Genomic DNA, 20,073 nt, shown 5'->3' on the forward strand with positions numbered 1-20,073 from the left:
AGTTAGGCTCTTGTGGCCTGACAGAGCACTGTGAGTGCTTCTTCAAAAACTTTTATTTTAAAACTTTCTTTCAGCTTCTTGGTTGGTTGGCTGAGAAGTTGCCTACCCTCCGTTCTGTTCCTTCTGACCTACTCTTGTGTGTGCCTCACCTGTACTCCTGCCTTGAAGATCGAAATGGGGATGTGCGTAAAAAGGCCCAGGATGCCCTGCCATTTTTTATGATGCATCTTGGCTTTGAGAAGATGGCAAAAGCCACCAGCAAGCTGAAGGTATTTCTGTCATTAAGATTAGATAATACGACCTTGAATGGGTGGATATTAAAAAGTCACACTCATAATCTCATGATACGCTGTCTTGAGTCATGTAAGCTTGTCTGCATTGAATATTTTCAGGGGGGCTGAAAATAGTGTCAGGAGGCTGTGAGTTAGAGCTTTCTCTAGTTCAGAAAGACTACTGCCACCACAGGTTATTACTTCAGGAGCTTGACATTTATTCACTCTGCTTTTCTTCTGAAAAAATCTACCTGCAGATAGCTTCCATACCAGTTACTGTCCAATTGTATGCCTTTGAACACATGCTTTAAGGTGGCTTCTAGCAATTTGGTGTATCTTATGGACCCTTGAGTGCTGAATCACTGTTAGGGCACTCCATTAATGTCATAGGACTGCTCACCTAGAACAGATTGCTGGTTCACATTTTTCCCATAGGTCTTGCAGAAGAAACTTAAAGGAAGAGTGTTTTATCTTAGAACAGAGATATCTGAAAATATTGATGTTTTAAGATAAGTGTCCTGGAAGATGCTAAACAGAGAATAGCTTGTTTCAAACTACTATCATTGTCCTTGTCTGTGGCATGTATTAGTTATCAGTATCACTAATCTTTCCAAACTTATCACTTCTTTTTTCCCCCTTCTATTCTCTAGCCAACTTCCAAAGACCAGGTACTGGCCATGCTTGAGAAAGCCAAAGCCAACATGCCAGCCAAACCAGCTCCTCCTGCTAAAGCATCTTCCAGAGTGGTAGGGGGAGCAGCTCCAGCCAAATTCCAACCTGCATCAGGTAATCTCTCTTACGTTCTGGGAAATGACTGAGAAAAGGATGGATTTTGAAGCTTTTTTGACATGCCAGAGGAAGAAACATACTTAGCAGGAGGAGCAGAATTCAGCGTAGTTAGGGTTACAAATAGCTGTGTAATCTAGTGAGTTCTGTCTGCAGTTCTGGTTTTAGTTGCAGTTGGGTCAACTTCCAATGTAGGAGGGTTTTTCCTTTCCACACAACTATGTCAGCTGCTCGTTGAAAATAACTACTTGGTATTGAAGCTAAAATCCATGGACCTGGGGGGGGTGGTGGTGGTGGTAATACTAATCTGATTTTAACCTAACTTTTTTTTTTAATGTTTTCACATTTTTTTTTTTTATCTGGACTATTTCCTCAGTATAGTTCACTGTGGGGCTACCAGAATGCTTGTGCTGATGCAGAGGGGAGGGTAACGGAATTAGGGGAGAAGTGATTTGAAGAAGCAGCCATGCCTTATCTCTCTGTTGGGGCTAGCTTGCCTGCTCAAACTGGTGCAACTACAGCTCTAGACATTAGCCTGTACTGTGTATGTGTGTGTGCACTTTTAAATTGTTTTGATAATGACAAATCTGCTAACATAGTATGATCTTAACTATGAAGACTTTGTATGCTAACATGGAATTTAAGGAACTTCTTTTATGGGTCTAAAATCCTCAGACCTCTGTGTGATAACCATATTGTATCCTTGAACAGTTTTTCTTCTGTCCTAAGAATGGAAAACTGTGCTGACCTAAAATGGGCTTGTTGGTAGTTTGAAATGTTCTGTTGTTTCTCCAGCACTTGCTGAAGATTCGGGGTCCAATACCATGGAATCCAAGCCTGATCCCAAAAAAGCCAAAGCAGGAGGAGCCTCCTCTAAAGCTAAGGTATGTTGATTTCATTTTGTATAAAATCAGTTCTATGAAGTTAATAGCTGTAGTTCGTTAATGTATTATAGGCAGAAGAGTATAGCCCTTGCTAGGGACTGCTTTTACTGAGAATCTTTATGCTTGTCTGAGTTCTGAAATGACAGGTGTTCCCATATCGCTTATTTAATCATTACTTTCGTCATTACCTATTTAATTCTTAAAGTCTGTGTTGTCAAAAATGCAGTCTTGTGAGCAGCTCAGTCTATGTTCTAAATCTGCTTTGCCTCCTTGATTTCGTGCTGTTGAGAATTCATTCTTACCATTGCAGTTCCAATGTTCTACTTTGAACAGTAATTTTGAACCCATGTATCAAAAGAAATTAATCTCTCTTTTAAAGTATGAAGGGTAAAATGTTCTCAATCACAAGTGCAAAAAGGGAAGGAAGATGCTTAAATGCATAATAATAATCTCAACTGATTACATATGAATTTGTGGTTAGGTTTTTCTGTTGTTTTGTGTTACAGTAACTTTTTTGCTATTAACTTTAAAGTTTGTCCTATAACTAAAAAAAAACCCCAAATTGTTCTACAGTTCCGTTGCCTCCATTGTCTAAAGTAGTGCTGTAATGAGAACATTTGATGTAGGTCCAGATTCATGGCAGGAATGAACGGAACAAACCTTGAAGGATGTAGATTTGCCTAAGTCAATGTATTCTTCTGTCAAAACTCTGATGCTGGAGTTGATGCCTTTGCTGTGAACACATAAAAAGGTCTGGAATGGTAACTCTTAAGAGTAAATAGCTGTCTAACAATAAAGCCTTTTCTGTGGCTTATTTACAGCAGTCAGATGTTAGTAGCGGTATGTCCAAGGGCAATATCAGCCTGTCCAAAGCTAATACAAGCCTCAGCAAAGGCAGTACCAGTCTGACAAAGAGCAAATCTATCAAACAGGTACCACACTGGGTTTTAGGGATGTGTGTGGGTGACTAGCACACTGGTTGAGAGTGATGTGTCGTATTTCACAGGGTACTACTGCGCACACTGTCATGGGTATTGCTTCCACAGCAGCAGAGCACATACTTTTAAAATTCTAATCAACGTTATTCTTCCAGCTTCTGTCTGGCTCTTGTACACATAGGCAGCATGAGGTTGGCTGGTATCTAACACTTGCAATTGCTAGAACTGAGGCATATGTATGTCTTGTGTTGCATGTTAATACCTTGCTTTTTTCAGGGTGTACAGGGGAAGAAAGTGCTAAGCAAGCCTAATTTGAAGGAAGATGATGATAAATCGGGTCCTATTTTTATCATAGTCCCAAATGGGAAAGAACAGAGGATGAAAGATGAGAAAGGTCTGAAGGTGAGAAAATTCTGAATGTATTCACAAGTTTTGAAGGAGTGTAATTTTAATGCGTTCTTTTGGTTTTTAATTTAGAATTAAACACGCTATGACATGAAAGTGCTAGTCTCTGTCCATCCCTTAGATTGATTATCTAGTTCTTCAGTTGACTTTCACAGGCCAATATCTGGTTTACTGTGGTGTTTCTCTTCTGATTTCCAAATTTTGTGCATTTATACACTCTCACAAAAGCCAAAGGCCTTTTTACAACTTCCAAGAGAAGGTCTTCAGTTGTAAAGTATCAAGTTTTTACCTGAAAACAGTTGACTAATTTTAGAATTCTAGGATACATTGTAAATGCTTTAATATACTTATTTTGAACAGCCCCACTTATCAAGCTTGTCTTTTGTAGGGAAATTCTATTACTTAAAACATGCATGTTATTTGTAACTTGCTAGTAAATAGGCCTATCTATAGCTTAAAAACAACCACTTTAAGTGATAGTAATTAAGATAATGGCCTAAAGATAACCACTCCACAAAGAGGAAAATTTTTCGTGGAAGCCAAGGTGAGCAAACACCACGGAATTTTTTCCATTACTTGTTGTTAACGAGGAGACTTTGAAAACCGATTCTAAAGCAGAAATAAAAGGGATGCAATTTGCAGATTCTTTCAGGAAGAAAAGGTATTGCTTGCTTTGAGTTCCAAATGCTGCCTTTTACAGGTGTTAAAGTGGAATTTCACTACTCCCCGTGATGAATATATTGAGCAGCTAAAAACTCAGATGTCCAGTTGTGTGGCCAAATGGCTACAGGATGAGATGTTTCATGCAGACTTTCAGCACCACAACAAAGCACTGGCTGTTATGATTGAGGTGAGTTTGGATCTGTGGTAGTAGATGGTGTTGTATAGAATTATTCTCTGCTGTGAAAGATTCTGCTTGAATTAAAATCAAATAGGAATTCTCTGAGGAGCCAGGGGTCATTGTTCTGTGAAGTTGAAGCCTTAACATATATAGAAATAATTTTCAGAGGAATGATGAAGTTGGTATTAATACTGTTTCTTGGGAGAAGGGAAAATTTCCTCACTGGAGACTTCTCTTAGAATTTCAGAAAGCTGTACAAGTTAAAAGTGAGTACTTGTGATTCTAGGAATCAACCAATAAACGTAGACCGTCTTATCAGGTATAGCTTTTCCTTATTCTCTGTTCTTGTCTTGAACAGTGTATTTCACTTTGCACAACCTTTTTTTTTTTTCTTTTTCCTTTCTCTTCAAGCACTTGGAGATTGAAAAAGATGGAGTAATCAGCTGCCTGGATCTGATCCTAAAATGGCTTACCCTGCGGTTCTTTGATACCAACACAAGTGTTTTGATGAAAGCACTTGAATACCTTAAATTGCTTTTCAATTTGTTGAGTCAAGAAGAGTATCACCTTACTGAAAATGAAGCATCCTCTTTCATCCCATATCTTATCCTAAAGGTACGGTTCATTGTACAGAAACTAACCTTATTTTTCATGAGGAATATAGCAGGATACCATCAAACACTTCAATATGTTCATTCCAAATATATTCTGAATGGTGATAAATCCAGTTGGCGACCAGTCACAAGTGGTGTTCCCCAGGGCTCAGTACTGGGGCCAGTTCTGTTCAATACCTTTATCAATGATCTGGATGAGGGGATTGGGCGCACCCTCAGTAAGTTTGCAGACGACACCAAGTTGGGCAGGAGTGTTGATCTGCTTGAGGGTAGAAAGGCTCTACAGAGGGATCTGGACAGGCTGGATCGATGGGCCAAGGCTAATTGTATGAGGTTGAACAAGGCTAAGTGCTGGGTCCTGCACTTGGGTCACAACAACCCCATGCAACGCTACAGACTTGGGGAAGAGTGGCTGGAAAGCTGCCTGGCAGAAAAGGACCCGGGGGTGTTGGTCAACAGCCAGCTGAATATGAGCCGGCAATGTGCCCAGGTGGCCAAGAAGGCCAATAGCATCCTGGCTTGTATCAGAAACAGTGTGGCCAGCAGGACTAGGGAAGCGATTGTCCCCCTGTACTCGGCACTGGCGAGGCTGCACCTCAAATACTGTGTTCAGTTTTGGGCCCCTCACTACAAGAAAGAAGTTGAGGTGCTGGAGCGTGTCCAAAGAAGGGCAACGAAGCTGGTGAAGGGTCTAGAGCATGTGTCTTATGAGGAACGGCTGAGGGAAGTGGGGTTGTTTAGCCTGGAGAAAAGGAGGCTCAGGGGAGACCTTATCGCTCTCTGCAACTGCATGAAAGGAGGTTGTAGCGAGGTGGGTGTCGGTCTCTTCTCCCAAGTAACAAGTGAATAGGACAAGAGGAAATGGCCTCATGTTGCGCCAGGGGAGGTTTAGATTGGGTATTAGGAAAAAATTCTTCAATGAAAGGTTTGTCAAGTGTTGGAAGAGGCTGCCCAGGGAAGTGGTTGAGTCACCATCCCTGGAGGTATTTAAAAGACATGTAGATGTGGCACTTAGGGACATAGTTTAGTGGTAGACTTGGCAGTGCTAGGTTAACTGTTGGACTTGATGATCTTAAGGGTCTTTTCTGACCTAAATGATTCTATGATTCTATATTGTATATTTGCCTTTAAAAGCCATTTACCAAAAAGGATTTTTGCATTGAGTATAATTCTGGCTTTCCTAACATTATTTAGACTAATCGACAGTATCATGAGACTGTTTATTCTGTAATTCTTCCCCTCTTTTTTTTTTTTTTTGGCTTTTCCACTAGGTAGGAGAACCGAAAGATGTCATCCGCAAGGATGTACGTGCCATTCTGAACAGGATGTGTCTCATCTATCCAGCCAGCAAGATGTTCACTTTCATCATGGAGGGGACAAAATCCAAAAACTCAAAACAGCGTGCAGGTGGGAAATGGCATGATGAACTGGGCAATTGCAAAGTACTTGAGATTGCTTTGTTTTACATCTTGAAAAATCCAGCATAATAACATTTGGTGGAATGTGAGATTTGCCTAGGTATAGGATTTTATGCAAATGCTTGTAAGTGTTTAAAGGATTGGATTTTAAAGTAGTATCGTCTTGCTTTTTATTTCCGGTGTCTCTTTACCTTCCAAAGATGAGCAATCTGTTAAATTGCTATCAGCATTAGGTTTGAGTCTCCCTGGAGTACTTGGCTTGTTGTCTTAGTGAAACAGTACTGGGGAGAACAGTGACAATACTATTGTCCAAGTGACTAAGGGAATCAGTTAATCTGATCAAGACTTTGGAAAGAAATGTCTCTACACTGTACGTTTGTCTCAAATTTATTATAGAAATTCTTTGTGGTATGGTGTTTGTAGTTCAAACAACTCCCTAGTCACCTTGAAAATATCTTATCCTGATAGAACCAAAAAGTTAAATTATAGACATAATATAGCATTGCAAGCTCACAACTGTCTACCTAGATGTGAAGTTAACTGTAACATTACTCATATATGGTAATAGGAAATATTTGAAGGGTATAGGGGTGACTCGCAGCTTTTAGATGCTGTCTGTGTGAAGTAGTCTGAACCTTTAGTTTACTATTCATCCCATAATTCACCTGGAGTATATCTATCATCAGCATTGTGACTGACACTTCTCTACAGTGAATGTTCAAGTTGTGCAAGCAACACAGAAATTGGGAGGGCTCTCTTCCCAGCGGCTTTAAACTTGAATGTGCATGTGTCATTCTCTTCCTTTAGAATGCCTGGAGGAGCTTGGATGTCTGGTTGAATCGTATGGCATGAATGTATGCCAGCCAACTCCAGGGAAAGCCTTAAAAGAAATGGCAACTCATATTGGTGATAGGGACAACACTGTGCGCAATGCTGCACTGAACACCATTGTGACTGTCTATAATGTTCATGGCGACCAAGTGTTCAAGCTGATCGGAAATGTGAGTGTAACTGGAAATAAGATTTAAAAAAAAAAAAAAAATTTTTTTTTTCAAATTCTTACACTTTTGTAGGGGATTAGCACTGTTTTGCTTGTGATTGGTCATGGTACATCTTGCTGTTGGTGTCAAGAGCATTTTGTAATGTTAAAAATGACTTGCTGCACCATAGATCTTTTATGGGAATTAAATTGTTTATAAAAGTAACTTGCTTTATAGTCAACTGTATAGGTAACACTTGTGATTTAGAATGATATTTGGATAACTGTATTTGGCCAAAAAAGGCTAGTTGTTGGGGCTTCATCGAGTACTCTAGGCTTTTTATAATGCCTATCTCCACCGACTGCTTTGCAGTGGAAGTCTGGTAACTTTGGTTTGTTTGCTTTATCTTATTGCACTCTAGTGCTTAAGGTCTGTGTCAGTACTGTGTTGCTTTGTATTGCTGCTGTTTTGTTCTCTGGAAATCATACTTAGCCATGTCATCTAAAATGCAGTAAAAGTTAAAGGTGGCAAAACTGTTTCCAGTCTCCAGCAGTGGAAAGCTAGTTCACTGTGTTGTCTACAATTACTGTGCATAACGGATTAAGTATAGTGAGTTGTAACCTGAATCAAGAGCTGTTAGACCATTTTTTCCTGTTTTGTTCTCTGAATTTGTGGTCTTGGTAATGTTTCTAGCAGCACTTAAACTGATTAGAATATGATAGATATGTTAATGTCTGTATGAATTTTTTGTGTTGTGTTATATGCCATAGTGCATACAAGCTATTGGATGGATATTTTACAGATTACGATGAGCAAGGAAACAAAGCTGCCTCTCTTTTTTTGTGTTTTTTGGTTTTTTTTTTTTCTTTCTTCTTTCCAACTTCAACATTTCATGTTGAAATTTAGTGTGACTTATTTTCTCTGGTAACCATCTCCATGAGAATTAATATTACATTTTCATTAACATTTTAGATTCCCATCTTATTTTAACTATTGTTCAGAGTGCAATCTGCTGCCTCCTCAGTGTTGCATAGTCCATTTGCTTTGGGATTTTGAAGGTTAAGAACTGTAGCATCTGAACCATTCAGCCCCTTCTAACCATGGCTTTTTGAGCTTCAGTATGGTCCATCTAGTCCCAAAATGTATGGCTTTTCAGGAAGGTTTCCAAATCATAGGGATGCTGGAGAGTACTTCCCACAAAATTGTCACGGCTACTTTTGGGTCCTGTAGGTGAGCAGATAAATATGATTCTTTTAACTGCATGAGTTGGAGTGTTCAGTTGTCTTACCTTGTGTTCAAATTGAATTATAAGTACATTGAACAGGTCAACTGTTAAAAGGACTCTGGCTTCTGTGGCAGGGTCCATAGTGTTAAAGCATTACCTGGGCTCCTAATAAGGGATATAGAAAGGTGGGTGGGGATTTTTTGTTTAGTTGGCTTTTTGCAGCAACACAAGCAACAATTAGAAACACGTGATAGTACCATAGTTTGAATTCAAGATGACTTGTTTCTTGGAAATTATGTGGGCTAGAAATAGCTGTATTCAGTATTACAGCTTGTCAATATGTGTTAATTAGCTCCTGAAGTAGTATCTGGCAGTCCAGAGTGGCCCTGTTAGATTGCTGCTAGATGGTAGTATTGAGAGTTCATATCCTTGGTACTAGAGAACTTCAGTCTGCAGTAATAAGTAGTATACCTCCTCTAGGTGACCAAGATTTCTAAAATACATACAACTCAAATTGAGTGAAAGCGTTGTGTGTTATAGCTTTCTGAGAAAGACATGAGCATGCTGGAGGAAAGAATAAAACGGTCAGCCAAGAGACCATCTGCTGCTCCAGTGAGACAGGCAGAGGAGAAACCTCAGCGTACTCAAAACATCAGCGCTAATGCTAGCATGCTGCGGAAGGGACCAGCTGAGGACATGTCCTCCAAACTCAAGTATGTAATGATATGTTATGGTCTGTAGCCTGCATAGTGTATGTGCTAATATCATGTCTGGCGATGTTATTTTAGTTCTTGTATCATCATCTTTGCATGTTGTGAAAATTGGCCAAATAATATAAAACAAAATGTCTGAAACTTTTTTTTTGTCTTGTCTGTCTTGAAATCTTTCTAAATGGTCTTGTGCCTTTTTTCACTGCTTCTCCATGGACAGAATTATGTATCGCACTTATAGGATGTAAGTACTGCCCACTAACTCCTTGGTAGCAAGGCTCTTGTATCTTTCAGTTTCTATCCTAGTCATCCCTTCCTGAGGGTGACAGGTTTACCATGGCCAATTCTAGGTTATTTACAGGTCTCTGACTTAAAGAAAAGAAAGGAACCAAAAATACGGGTTTCTGCCAAGGTGACTATAGATCAAACTGCAGGCAGATGTGGCCCTTCCACATTAAGCAGCTGTTAAAAATATTGGGAGAACTTCCTATATGTTACATTAAACTTGGTGTTGATTGGACCCTGTTCTTAACTTGTCAGGGAAGACATACAGCACAGAACTGGATGAGCATGTGTGAATTGTAGAGCCTGTGGCAACAGTACCAGAAACAAAAAGCTCAGAAACTGTATTCCTTGCCACCTGCTCATTATCTTGGAATAAAAGTCCCTGTTGAGAACTATCTATTAGAACATTTCCTTGAAAAATCTAATATGCAGCACAAGTTGTGGAATGCTGGGAGTCCTAGGTTCAGATGAGCTTGCCAGGTTGCTATATACATACGCATCCTATCCATCATTAAAAAAAAAAAAGCCACTCTAACTTTAACACTATGTTCCGTTAATACTACTTTAAACTGTGCTAGATATGTCTCAAAATGAACCTATCACAGATGCAGGGGGTCTCATGGTGGGTTATAAGAGAAACTAGGAAGGCAAGTAACTAGCAGCTGCTCTTCTGGCATACAAAAGCTTGTTTTACTAATAGGGGAGAGGCAAAGGGGGTTATTATGGGGCTTGAATAAAATCAGAACTTCAGAATCTGTGTTATTCTATTATGAGAGCTTTAGGGCTACCAGTGGATGCTAGTGCTAGTACTCTTGCCTCTCGTGTGTATATAATAAACACCTCTCTCCTGGTTTCTATAGCCAAAATCGCAACATGGGCAGTCACTCTGAGACAACGCATACAGTTCCACGGGAATTTCAGCTGGATCTTGATGAAATTGAAAATGACAATGGTACTGTCAGATGTGAGATGCCAGCACTTGTACAGCACAAACTAGATGACATCTTTGAGCCAGTCTTGATTCCTGAGCCCAAGTGAGTCTAATTTTAACTCCTAAGTGAAACCAGTAGGGCTACTTAAAAACTGTTTTGAGAAGCTGAATTGACCATGCTAGTTTTTACGTTCAGACTCGTTTACACAAGAAGGTAGTGTCAGCTAATTTGAAGAGAGAAGTCAAAGCGACGGTCTGTTGTACTGTTCTGGAATCTGGAGAGCAGTTATTTCTAATGAAAAACCCGAGTTCTGCTTATGTGTTTTTTATAGTAAAAGAATCTTGAGTTTGTAAATGCATCATCAGTGCCTTTACAAGTAGTGCAACAGACATGTTAAAAGGAATGATTCCTTCCTTGAGTATCCTCTGTGAAGAATTAAATCCTTTTCCCTTCTCTCTAAACCGTCATTGAAATAATGCAGTTCAGTGTAAATTAGAGCTATCTCTCCAAAGAGCAGTGAATCCTGTTTTCTTCAACTGTTTAGAATCCGTGCTGTGTCCCCACACTTCGATGACATGCACAGTAACACAGCTTCTACTATCAACTTTGTCATTTCCCAAGTAGCCAGTGGTGATATAAATACAAGCATCCAGGCTCTGGCACAGGTAAGCGAATTAAGGTAGCAACTAATCACACTGTACCTAAACTATTTGTCTGCGAGGGTGATGAGTTGCACTGTGGTGGAGCAATCATGTCAGGTGACGTGGACTCTGCTCAGAATCTCCCTGATGACAAAACTAAGTGCACAGGGGCCATCTGACTCGCTTTAGCAATAGAAATTCCACTTGGATGGTGTAGAATAGACTCTTAACACAGAAGCACTAAGAAAAAAGAAAGTGTATCTCTTCATTTTTGTCAAGTATCTGTGCTATAAATTTGAAAAAGCCAGTGAAACTTAACTTTTAAATGTAAACTGTTTTAAAGATCCTCAGCAAAAGAATTGTCTTGCCTCATAGCTTTTACATGTTTCTAGGATGGCTTTAACTACTTAGAAGTATTTTATCCAGAAGATTTCATAAAGTTGTTAATTCCAGAATCCATAATGCAGCATTTCATGTTTTCATTTGCGTACAGGATAGGATTGCAGTTCTCTAAAAGGTCAATAATTGGTTGTATTTGGATTAGCAATAGAAGTCTATGGTTACTGATTTCAGGTGAAAGCTTAGAATACAAGTGCCTTGGCACCTTTCCTATAGAAAAGTTTTTAAATTATAGTTATTTTGTACTGTTTGCATTATGTTGACTTTACGTGGGTGTTTTGTTTTTAAATCTCAGATTGATGAGGTTCTCAGGCAGGAAGACAAAGCAGAAGCTATGTCTGGCCACATTGACCAATTCCTAATAGCTACATTTATGCAGCTTCGGCTAATCTACAATACGCACATGGCAGATGAGAAGCTAGACAAAGATGAGATAGTCAAACTTTACAGCTGTATTATTGGGAGCATGATCTCGGTAAGACTTGGACCTAGAAGTTAAGGTGAAGAGCAAATAATTTCTGCGCAGAAGTTGTGGGAGAATAGAATGTCTGTCCTGTACTTAGGTTAGCTTACTACTGAGCCTTATTTATGAAGGTTTGTTGCCAATTGTCTGCTCACCAATGCACCTTTTGAGAGGGAGTGGGGAATGAGAAATTGGGGAAGGGAAGAAGGTCTGTTTGTTGCTTATACAGAATACAGCTGCTCTAACACTCTGTTTTAATATTCCTTACCTTTTGAATGCTTAGCTGGTGGCCTAAGTATTTTCAGAAGTCACTCAGTAGAAATAACTTTCTTCCTAGTTGCATTTTTATTGTTTAATGTTGGGGGGGGCGAGGGAATGTTAAATGGTCTGGCAGTGTAGTCTAGAGAAATCAGTATATTAAAGTATTGCATGCAGGGAAAACGTCTTCTAATATTTTCTTCAATTTGCAGCTTTTTCAGATAGAGAGTCTGGCTCGAGAGGCCTCCACGGGTGTGCTGAAGGACCTAATGCATGGTCTTATTACATTAATGCTGGATTCTCGAGTTGAAGACCTTGAGGAGGGTGAGCAGGTCATCCGATCAGTCAACCTCTTGGTAGTGAAGGTTCTAGAAAAGTCTGACCAGACCAACATCTTGAGGTATATAATGAAAATTGCGCAATTACTACTTCTCTTCACTCGTTCTTGTGTGTTCCTTGAATGGCTGAGTTTGTTTGTTAGTCATTCTATAAGCAAAGAATGATGTCTGTAGAATCATTCAGCTGGCTAATGAAGAATTATCACTGATTGTCAGTGGTGATCAGAGTTTGACTGCACAGTCTGCACAGCTGGAGGCAGGCTAAATGAACCAGCTTAGTATGATTCTATATGCTTTGTAGTTCAGACTGCCTCTTAAACTCTTGTAACTTACTAGTAAGAAAGAAAGAGCTGTTATACAACATGACGTAAACTGCTGGACTAACCCTAGTCTCTGGTGTGGTATTCTGTGGGGAATTGGCATCTTTTTTTTGTGTGTAGCACTTTTCCTGTGTAACTACTATAAATTTATTCCTTCTAGTGCTCTGCTTGTTTTGCTCCAAGACAGTCTGCTAGCAACAGCCAGCTCTCCTAAGTTTTCAGAACTTGTCATGAAGGTGAGCCTGTAGTAGAGGTTTTGAACTTACTTGGTTTATGTGAAGCAACTTAGCTGGAAGAACAGATATATTTAAAAAAAAAAAAAAAAAAAATGGTGACCATAACTTATAACTCTTATAATCTTATAATTAGATGTTACATGTAGTGACTTCATGTATGCCAGGAGGGAGCTTAACACCTGCTAATAGTTTACAGAAGCTTGTTTATACTAATGCATACTCCATACAGAGGTGTGCAGTCACCTGCTGGGCTTATTTGCTTAGGCATAACACTGTGCTAGGGATTCAAACAGTCCCAGGCTGGAGCTGGCTAGTATTTTGGCATCTCTAAGGACAGGCAGAGTGAACATGCAAATGTCTGCGTTTAAAGCATGAGTGTGATCTTTTTTTTTATAATACAACACCCTTTTGTAACTGGCATGATTTAAAGACAACTTAGGCGTTCTTAATGAGGTTAAACCTAAAGAACTCACACTGTGTGGGGGTGTACATAGCATATATGCATTATCTGCTGAAATTTCTTCACGCAAAGCATTCAGTCTCCTGTTATTGGTAGAGAAATTAACACTACTTTTATGCATCAGCTCTAAAGAAGGATCTCGATACAGTACAGGTAGTTACAAAGAAAAAGTATGTACCAGTGCAAATATAGCTTGAGCAGACAGACATGGTGCGTGTCTGTATGTGGTAGCAGAGTGATACGGCTCAACGATACTTTTGTATGATCTCTCCTTATATAATTAAATGCTTCTTCCTTGAGTTGTCTTGCTTTTAAGTCAGCTTCTCGTTCCAGTGTCTGTGGAGAATGGTGCGTCTTCTTCCGGAAACCATTAATAGCATCAATCTGGATCGGATTCTACTGGATATCCACATTTTCATGAAGGTCTTTCCCAAAGAGAAACTGAAGCAATGTAAGAGTGAGTTTCCTATAAGGACACTGAAGACTCTGCTTCACACCCTGTGCAAGCTGAAAGGGCCCAAGGTCAGAGCAGTCACCAGTCATGTACTTTTAAATTGGATGTTCATGCAGTCTCTAAAGCTTTTCCTTTTTTTTTTTTTTTTTTAAATTTATTCCCTTTTTTCTCCTTTTAGATCTTAGATCATTTGACAATGATAGACAACAAAAATGAGTCTGAGCTGGAGGCTCACCTGTGTAGAGTAATGAAACACTCTATGGACCAGACTGGAAGCAAAGCTGATAAGGATACAGAAAAAGGGGCTTCTCGCATAGTAAGTAAGGTAAATGTGTTGGTAGGGAGAGGGAATGTAAGGCAACTTATTTAAGAAACAAGCTTCATTTTGTGATTGTGGAATATGAAGTAGTAATTGCCTTTCCAACATGCAACTAGTGTTGGAAATACTCTTCTAGTTTCACTTTTATTTATGGCTGTTTTGGGAACTTGCAGTGTGTTTCTGTTACTACCTGGATATTCTGTGCATACCCCAGGATGAAGTGCTCTCCAGGACATTCAGGTGTGCAGCATAGGTTTTATGCTGCCTGATACTGCATTTGATCTACTAAAGGTTAGCCATACCCAAAACAGGTTTTAAACACTGGCTTCTCAGAAGGAGTCCTACAGCTTGATGATGTCCTTACTCTCATTGTGTGTAAACACTGGCTATGTAAAACCCTAATCACTTCAAGGTTTTCTTCATCTTGGAAGTTCTGGATCCACCTAGCAGGTCTGAGGTCACTGTGGGTTCGTCTAACTTCTCTTCATTTTTATTCACTTTGTTTTAGAAGTCTCCTTTTATTTCTTTATTTAGGAGGAAAAGGCTTCGAAGGCCAAAGTTAACGATATTTTGGCAGAAATATTTAAGAAGATTGGCTCCAAGGAGAACACTAAGGAGGTAAGTGCTCCTTTCCTGCAAGGAAGAGGGCATGATACATTGGAATGGTGTATGCAGCAGTTGTAGTAACGCACACAAACTCTTCCCTCCCAGGGTCTGGCAGAGCTGTATGAATACAAAAAGAAATATTCTGATGCAGACATCGAGCCCTTCCTGAAAAACTCCTCTCAGTTCTTCCAGAGCTATGTGGAAAGAGGCCTCCGACTGATAGAAACAGAACGGGAGGGGAAAGGACGCATTGCTGCTTCCACAGGTACATGTTATAGCAAAACTGATTGATTTATGAGAAGCAGAGATATAAGGAGAGCAGTTACATGTTCCCTGGTAGAAACTAATATTTGCAAATGTTTATGGGTTTTCAAAGCAAGTCATGTATTTTCTTGGCACTTGTGTTGCTTCATGAGGCACCATTTGCAGGGACTATGCATTCTTTGTTTACAAAAAAAGATGGTACAATCATCGTCACACTAAATGTAGAAAACATGTGAAAGGCTTGGTAAAGAAGTGGTTCTAATTTGTATCCTGTAGTGTGAGTTGAACATTAGCCTATGCTTCATGTGTCTGGTATCAAGAATTGTTTCTGCACAGTATACAGCTGGTTTATAACAGCAGCAGCTGTCAGGTTCTCCTTTTACCTTTTGGTTACTAAAATGGTACAGGGTTTTTTTTATAGAGTCTTGTTTACTGTGGAATCGGAAAGCTTATCTTAAAGAACTTGAACTGTTTCTATAGCAGTCTTTGTGATGACCCCTTTCCAATAAATCAGCTTTTTAATTGGATAAATTACTGTAAAACAGTTTGTTAGTGAGTCTTTTCATTGCAGATAAGCACAAATGAGTATTTAATGCAATGTTAGGGAGGGAGTGTGACAAATGATTAGCTGACAGTAAAAACTGATACACAGTCTGGCAAAACTACCTTTAACTTTCATTTCTTTCACGTTTCACAGTGTCCTGTGAGACTTTAGCCTTTTCTCCTACTACTGTTCCTTCTCCTATCCCTGTATTGTAAATTACTTTAAGAAGACGATGTAAGTTTCTTTCAGAACCTCCTAAATGTGTCTCACTAGATAGGACAGAAAATTCTACCTTTCATCCTAAAAGTCTGTACAACCAAGAAATGTTAGTTCAACAGTTAGAATTAGAACAGTTCAAAACAGAATTTACGTGCCCCAACTTTGTCTTTTTTTTCCCCTCCCTAACTAGAATAGTTTGATATAATAAAGGATATTGTTCCATCTTGCAACTGTGCTTTATTTAGACTGAAGTATAAATGCTTAACCTTAATTTTCCTTTTATCTATTTTAAATACACTTGCAGTAAACTAGTGAAAACAAATCCCTGTCCACTCTTAAGTCTTAGAACTTGCCATTCATTTCAGAATGGAAAGGTTTTTTTCATAATGTAGAACCTTTTCCTAGTCTTTTGGTAGGGAAGCTTTAAAAACCTTGCTACATGCCTTCCAGAAATCACTATTTCAGATTTAATTGAGAGAAGCAGCAGCTTTAAGTTGCCTGAACAAGAGGTAAAGAGGGGTCAGAATCAGTGGTGAGGTCTGCCCAGAAGTACTACTAAATGTAGAAAAAGACAGAAGACTCCAAATATTTCCCATCCTGCCAATTGCTGAGTTCTCTCTGTTGGACATCATGGTTACTGTTGATCCACATCAGCATCTTCCTCTCCCCTCACTGTCGTCTTCAGCTGTCAGCTTCAGCACTACTTCTGGAGCTGCTCTGCTGCCACTTCTTAAATGTCTCAATTTCTTTTCTTGGTTTTCAATTGTCACTCTTGCAAGGAAATGAAAGGGTTGATATGCCTATACTAGCAAATGCAAATAGCTTGGCAGTTTATAGGTTGGTTGATTCTTCATCCATTGCATCTTATTTCAAGGAACTGACCAAGAGGCTTACACTTTTTTGATGGTTTTAATCTTTTCTTTTTTTACTTTTTTTTTCCCTCCTCCCTTCCCCTCGTCTTCCAGGAATTTCTCCTCAGATGGAAGGAACGTGTGTTCCTGCTTCTACCCACACTGTATCTTCATCTATAGGAAACACAAATGGCGAGGAAGTGGGGCCTTCCGTTTACTTGGAAAGATTAAAAATCCTGAGGCAGCGTTGTGGCCTTGACAACGCAAAGGTATTGTACTTGACAACACTTGTAAATCCCTAGGGGAGGCACTTCATTTGTACTTTTTTAAAGAATTCAAATGATTGGTTTTTCTGTGCCAAAGGCAGATTCTAGTCAGAATTGATGATCTTTCATTATACTGCATGTCCTAGCTATTCACTGCATGTCACCATGCCTAGTATAAATGGCTTTAAACTCATTACTTGGCCAAGTAGGCTTATGTTTCAGTCCACTCTGTTTGCAGCACTGGTGTACATGCAGGTTGTTTCTATAGCCCTGTAGTTAGGTATCTTCCATTGTCACGTAGTTGAGTCTCAGAAAGGTTCAAATAACTGCTGTTCTCTAAAGGTTAACATATATTGACCTCTGAGTGCAATGATGTGCAAATTCTAGATGTTTCTGCTCTGAAACAACCATAAGAGCTGAATGAAGACTTTGAGTGAAGTTTTATGTATTTTGGGTGTATGGATACTGAGGCACAGAAATACTGAATGAGCTTAGTATTGGAAACCTGTGGGCCAAAATTTCTAACAGTTTGGTGATCTACGTGTTAGGAATCTAGTGCCAATTACTGAAGTTTGCACTCAGCCACATGAGAAGTGATGTTCGCTCTAGGAATAGTCATCCAGGCACATCACTGTTTTAACCTTTAACGCAAATTTGCATATCAGCTCACAGCTCTGAGGGGGGGAAATGTTTCCTTGATGATACTAACAAGGTAATTAATGCAGATGGAAGTATCAATTGGTAAAAGTTTCTTCTTTTAGAAGAACTTGGTAATCCAAGTTTCTTCTCATTCCTCCAGAAAACTCATTGGCTATTGATGCTGCACTTAGGCATGGACTTTCCTCTTGTGGTGTTAGAATTCAGGCTGTTCAAGACTGTAGCAGGCCATCTCAGTAAAACACTGGTCTGCTGTGAATTTTTGATCTTTAAAGACTATAGTTCCTTTGTATCGCTACTGACATCAAGCTAAACATGAACTACTTAAATGATAGGAATTGAGTACTGTAGTTAGCTTTGCACGGTTCTGACTTTGATGGCAAATGACTTTTATTGCTCCAGATCACCTGTGTTGTATTGCTCCTTCCCTTTTCTCTGTTTTTAGTGTTTCCTGTGAAGATGAAAAGTCATTGATCATGGTTTGTACTTCTTATGTGGCTTTTGCCACTGTCTTAACACTTCACTTTTCTCCCCCGTAGCAGGAAGACAGGCCACCTCTGACGTCTCTGCTCTCTAAACCAGCACTCCCTACAGTTGCATCCTCTACAGATATGCTTCACAGTAAGCTCTCCCAGCTCCGTGAGTCACGGGAGCAGTACCAACATCTGGACCTGGACTCCAATCAGACTCATTCCTCTGGCATTGGAACTACCCTGGCTTCACCCTCTTCTGCAGCAGCTAATATTGATGACTTGAAAAAAAGATTGGAGAGAATAAAAAGCAGTCGCAAATAGAGATGCGAGAGAGACAGCATCACTGTTGCTTGGGCTGTCTTCAGCTTTAGTTTACTAAACTAGAAGTCTTCATAGTTAAATGGCCTCATTTAGGCCTAATGTATACAAACTGGTTTATGTATAATACAGTGGATTTTGGGGGGTTGAGTCATTGTGGCACAAGTATTTGTACATACTCTGCTTCTCAGTGAGCATCTCTGACAATAGAAGGCTGTCTGTGTATTAGTTTTAGTGTACAGACCTGTAAACAACCATCCTCTTGCTCAGACTAGTTTCTCATAACTTGTTTTTTTATTTGTAAAATTGTCTTTAAGATCTTTCCCTAGTTCTTAACTCTTAGATCTTTAGTGATTTCACTTTTAATTTTGTGAATTCTTCTCCATGTAATCCTTGAACTGTTGATTCTGTGTGGACACATGGCATGAAGTAACTAATTTAAGTGTCTTTTGTAAATAAAGTTTGCATTAACTATACCAGCCTCTGTAGGAACAGCAGTGACTGCTGGTTAGAGGAGACACTCTCTATTCCTGAATGTTAGTGACTGGGCATCTAGAAACTGAACTAAGCTATTCTTGACATGAACCTTGGCGTTTGGATATATTATAAGGAAGATGAGTGAATATATACTATCCGTGAGTGCAGTCTTGAGACTTTGCACTCTTACTTCTATGAGCAGTAGTGCATTTTTTCATATAGTTGCTTTTTTGTTTTGGAATACGTTTCTGTAACTTGAGAGTAAGTTGAGAATATTTAGTTTGCTGAAATGCTTATTTTAAATTATCTAGTCCTTGTGATGCCTTTACCCAGACTAAGCATAGTCCCATCTGTGTACAAATGCTTTCTTTGAGGGAGCCTGCTGCTGTTGATATGGAATAGATTAGCAGTGATGTACAGTCAGTGGACTCATATATCCTGAACTCATTTGGTTAAGCAGTCTTCCTTGTGCAGGTAGACCTCACCACCGCATTCTTTTTGCTCTTAAACATCTGATGTCAGCAAACTCTACTGTTTCGTATAACTTAAGACACCTGGTAGTGCTAGTCTGCAAAAGCTGTAGCCACTGCTTTTGTTTTAAGAGTGTCTTCTGATTTAGCCTTTTTCAGAAGCTACAAGTATGAAGATTAAGACATACACTGTGTAGCCTTTCTAGCCCTTTCATCTCTAGGAAGGTGATGTGTTTTCACCTTACTACTGCACTTCCATGTGAGAGCTGGTTGTGAAGCATAAATTGCACATCTGTTCCATAGCTAGAACAGACTTATTGAAGAGTTGGACAGGCAGGCTTAAAATAGCACACTTCTGCTCTAGATTTTAATCTGTTCCACGTAACTGCTGCTTTTGTTCTTTGCTCTGTGGACCAGCAGTCTCTGCATTAGGGCTGTTACTGAAACTATCTTGCCTGATTACAGTAAAAATGTGGCTTTAAATTAGTACCTGTATAACAGATCTATGCCAGAGCTTCTGCAAATGGCTGAAATCTTCCTTTCATAGGACCCCTAGGCTGGGGTTGCAGTTGACGTAATACTGCTTGGTGCTTATGGTGAGTTTGTACACTGTGATAGCAGGTGACTTGTGAGCGTTCTCCATCCTCTGTTGATTGCCATGATGCTGTTTATTGCTCCACCACCTTGATGTAGTAGTCGCAGTCTCCTCTCCTAACCTGAAGTGGGCATGCACTTTCTTGTGGAACAGAG

The 20,073-nt window shown here is 39.5% G+C and overlaps 1 protein-coding gene and 1 non-coding gene across 7 annotated transcripts in view; both read left to right on the forward strand.

Annotated features, from left to right (window-relative positions):
- The window catches only part of CKAP5 (cytoskeleton associated protein 5), a 42,156-nt gene extending 23,304 nt beyond the window's left edge, over positions 1-18,852 (forward strand). The window contains exons 24-44 of one of the 6 annotated variants that reach the window (XM_050896913.1): positions 75-269; positions 923-1,058; positions 1,854-1,942; positions 2,764-2,874; positions 3,157-3,282; positions 3,986-4,135; positions 4,538-4,741; positions 6,012-6,147; positions 6,966-7,159; positions 8,904-9,076; positions 10,219-10,392; positions 10,835-10,955; positions 11,626-11,805; positions 12,264-12,451; positions 12,870-12,945; positions 13,739-13,927; positions 14,038-14,184; positions 14,713-14,796; positions 14,890-15,049; positions 16,777-16,931; positions 18,125-18,852. In XM_050896913.1, the coding sequence (XP_050752870.1) occupies positions 75-269; positions 923-1,058; positions 1,854-1,942; positions 2,764-2,874; positions 3,157-3,282; positions 3,986-4,135; positions 4,538-4,741; positions 6,012-6,147; positions 6,966-7,159; positions 8,904-9,076; positions 10,219-10,392; positions 10,835-10,955; positions 11,626-11,805; positions 12,264-12,451; positions 12,870-12,945; positions 13,739-13,927; positions 14,038-14,184; positions 14,713-14,796; positions 14,890-15,049; positions 16,777-16,931; positions 18,125-18,379 (3,243 nt within the window). In that variant the 3' untranslated portion in view covers positions 18,380-18,852. The remainder of the gene's footprint in view (positions 1-74; positions 270-922; positions 1,059-1,853; positions 1,943-2,763; positions 2,875-3,156; positions 3,283-3,985; positions 4,136-4,537; positions 4,742-6,011; positions 6,148-6,965; positions 7,160-8,903; positions 9,077-10,218; positions 10,393-10,834; positions 10,956-11,625; positions 11,806-12,263; positions 12,452-12,869; positions 12,946-13,738; positions 13,928-14,037; positions 14,185-14,712; positions 14,797-14,889; positions 15,050-16,776; positions 16,932-18,124) is intronic. The other 5 variants (XM_050896914.1, XM_050896915.1, XM_050896916.1 and 2 more) reach the window with 5 other exon arrangements.
- LOC127017461 (small nucleolar RNA SNORD67) lies at positions 11,006-11,116 on the forward strand. Its single transcript, XR_007766595.1, has one exon. It is a non-coding gene; the product is annotated as a small nucleolar RNA SNORD67 (small nucleolar RNA).
- Positions 18,853-20,073: the final 1,221 nt, after the last annotated feature.

This window comes from Gymnogyps californianus, chromosome 5 (assembly GCF_018139145.2).
Source record: "Gymnogyps californianus isolate 813 chromosome 5, ASM1813914v2, whole genome shotgun sequence".
In the NCBI taxonomy this organism is placed as follows: domain Eukaryota; kingdom Metazoa; phylum Chordata; class Aves; order Accipitriformes; family Cathartidae; genus Gymnogyps; species Gymnogyps californianus.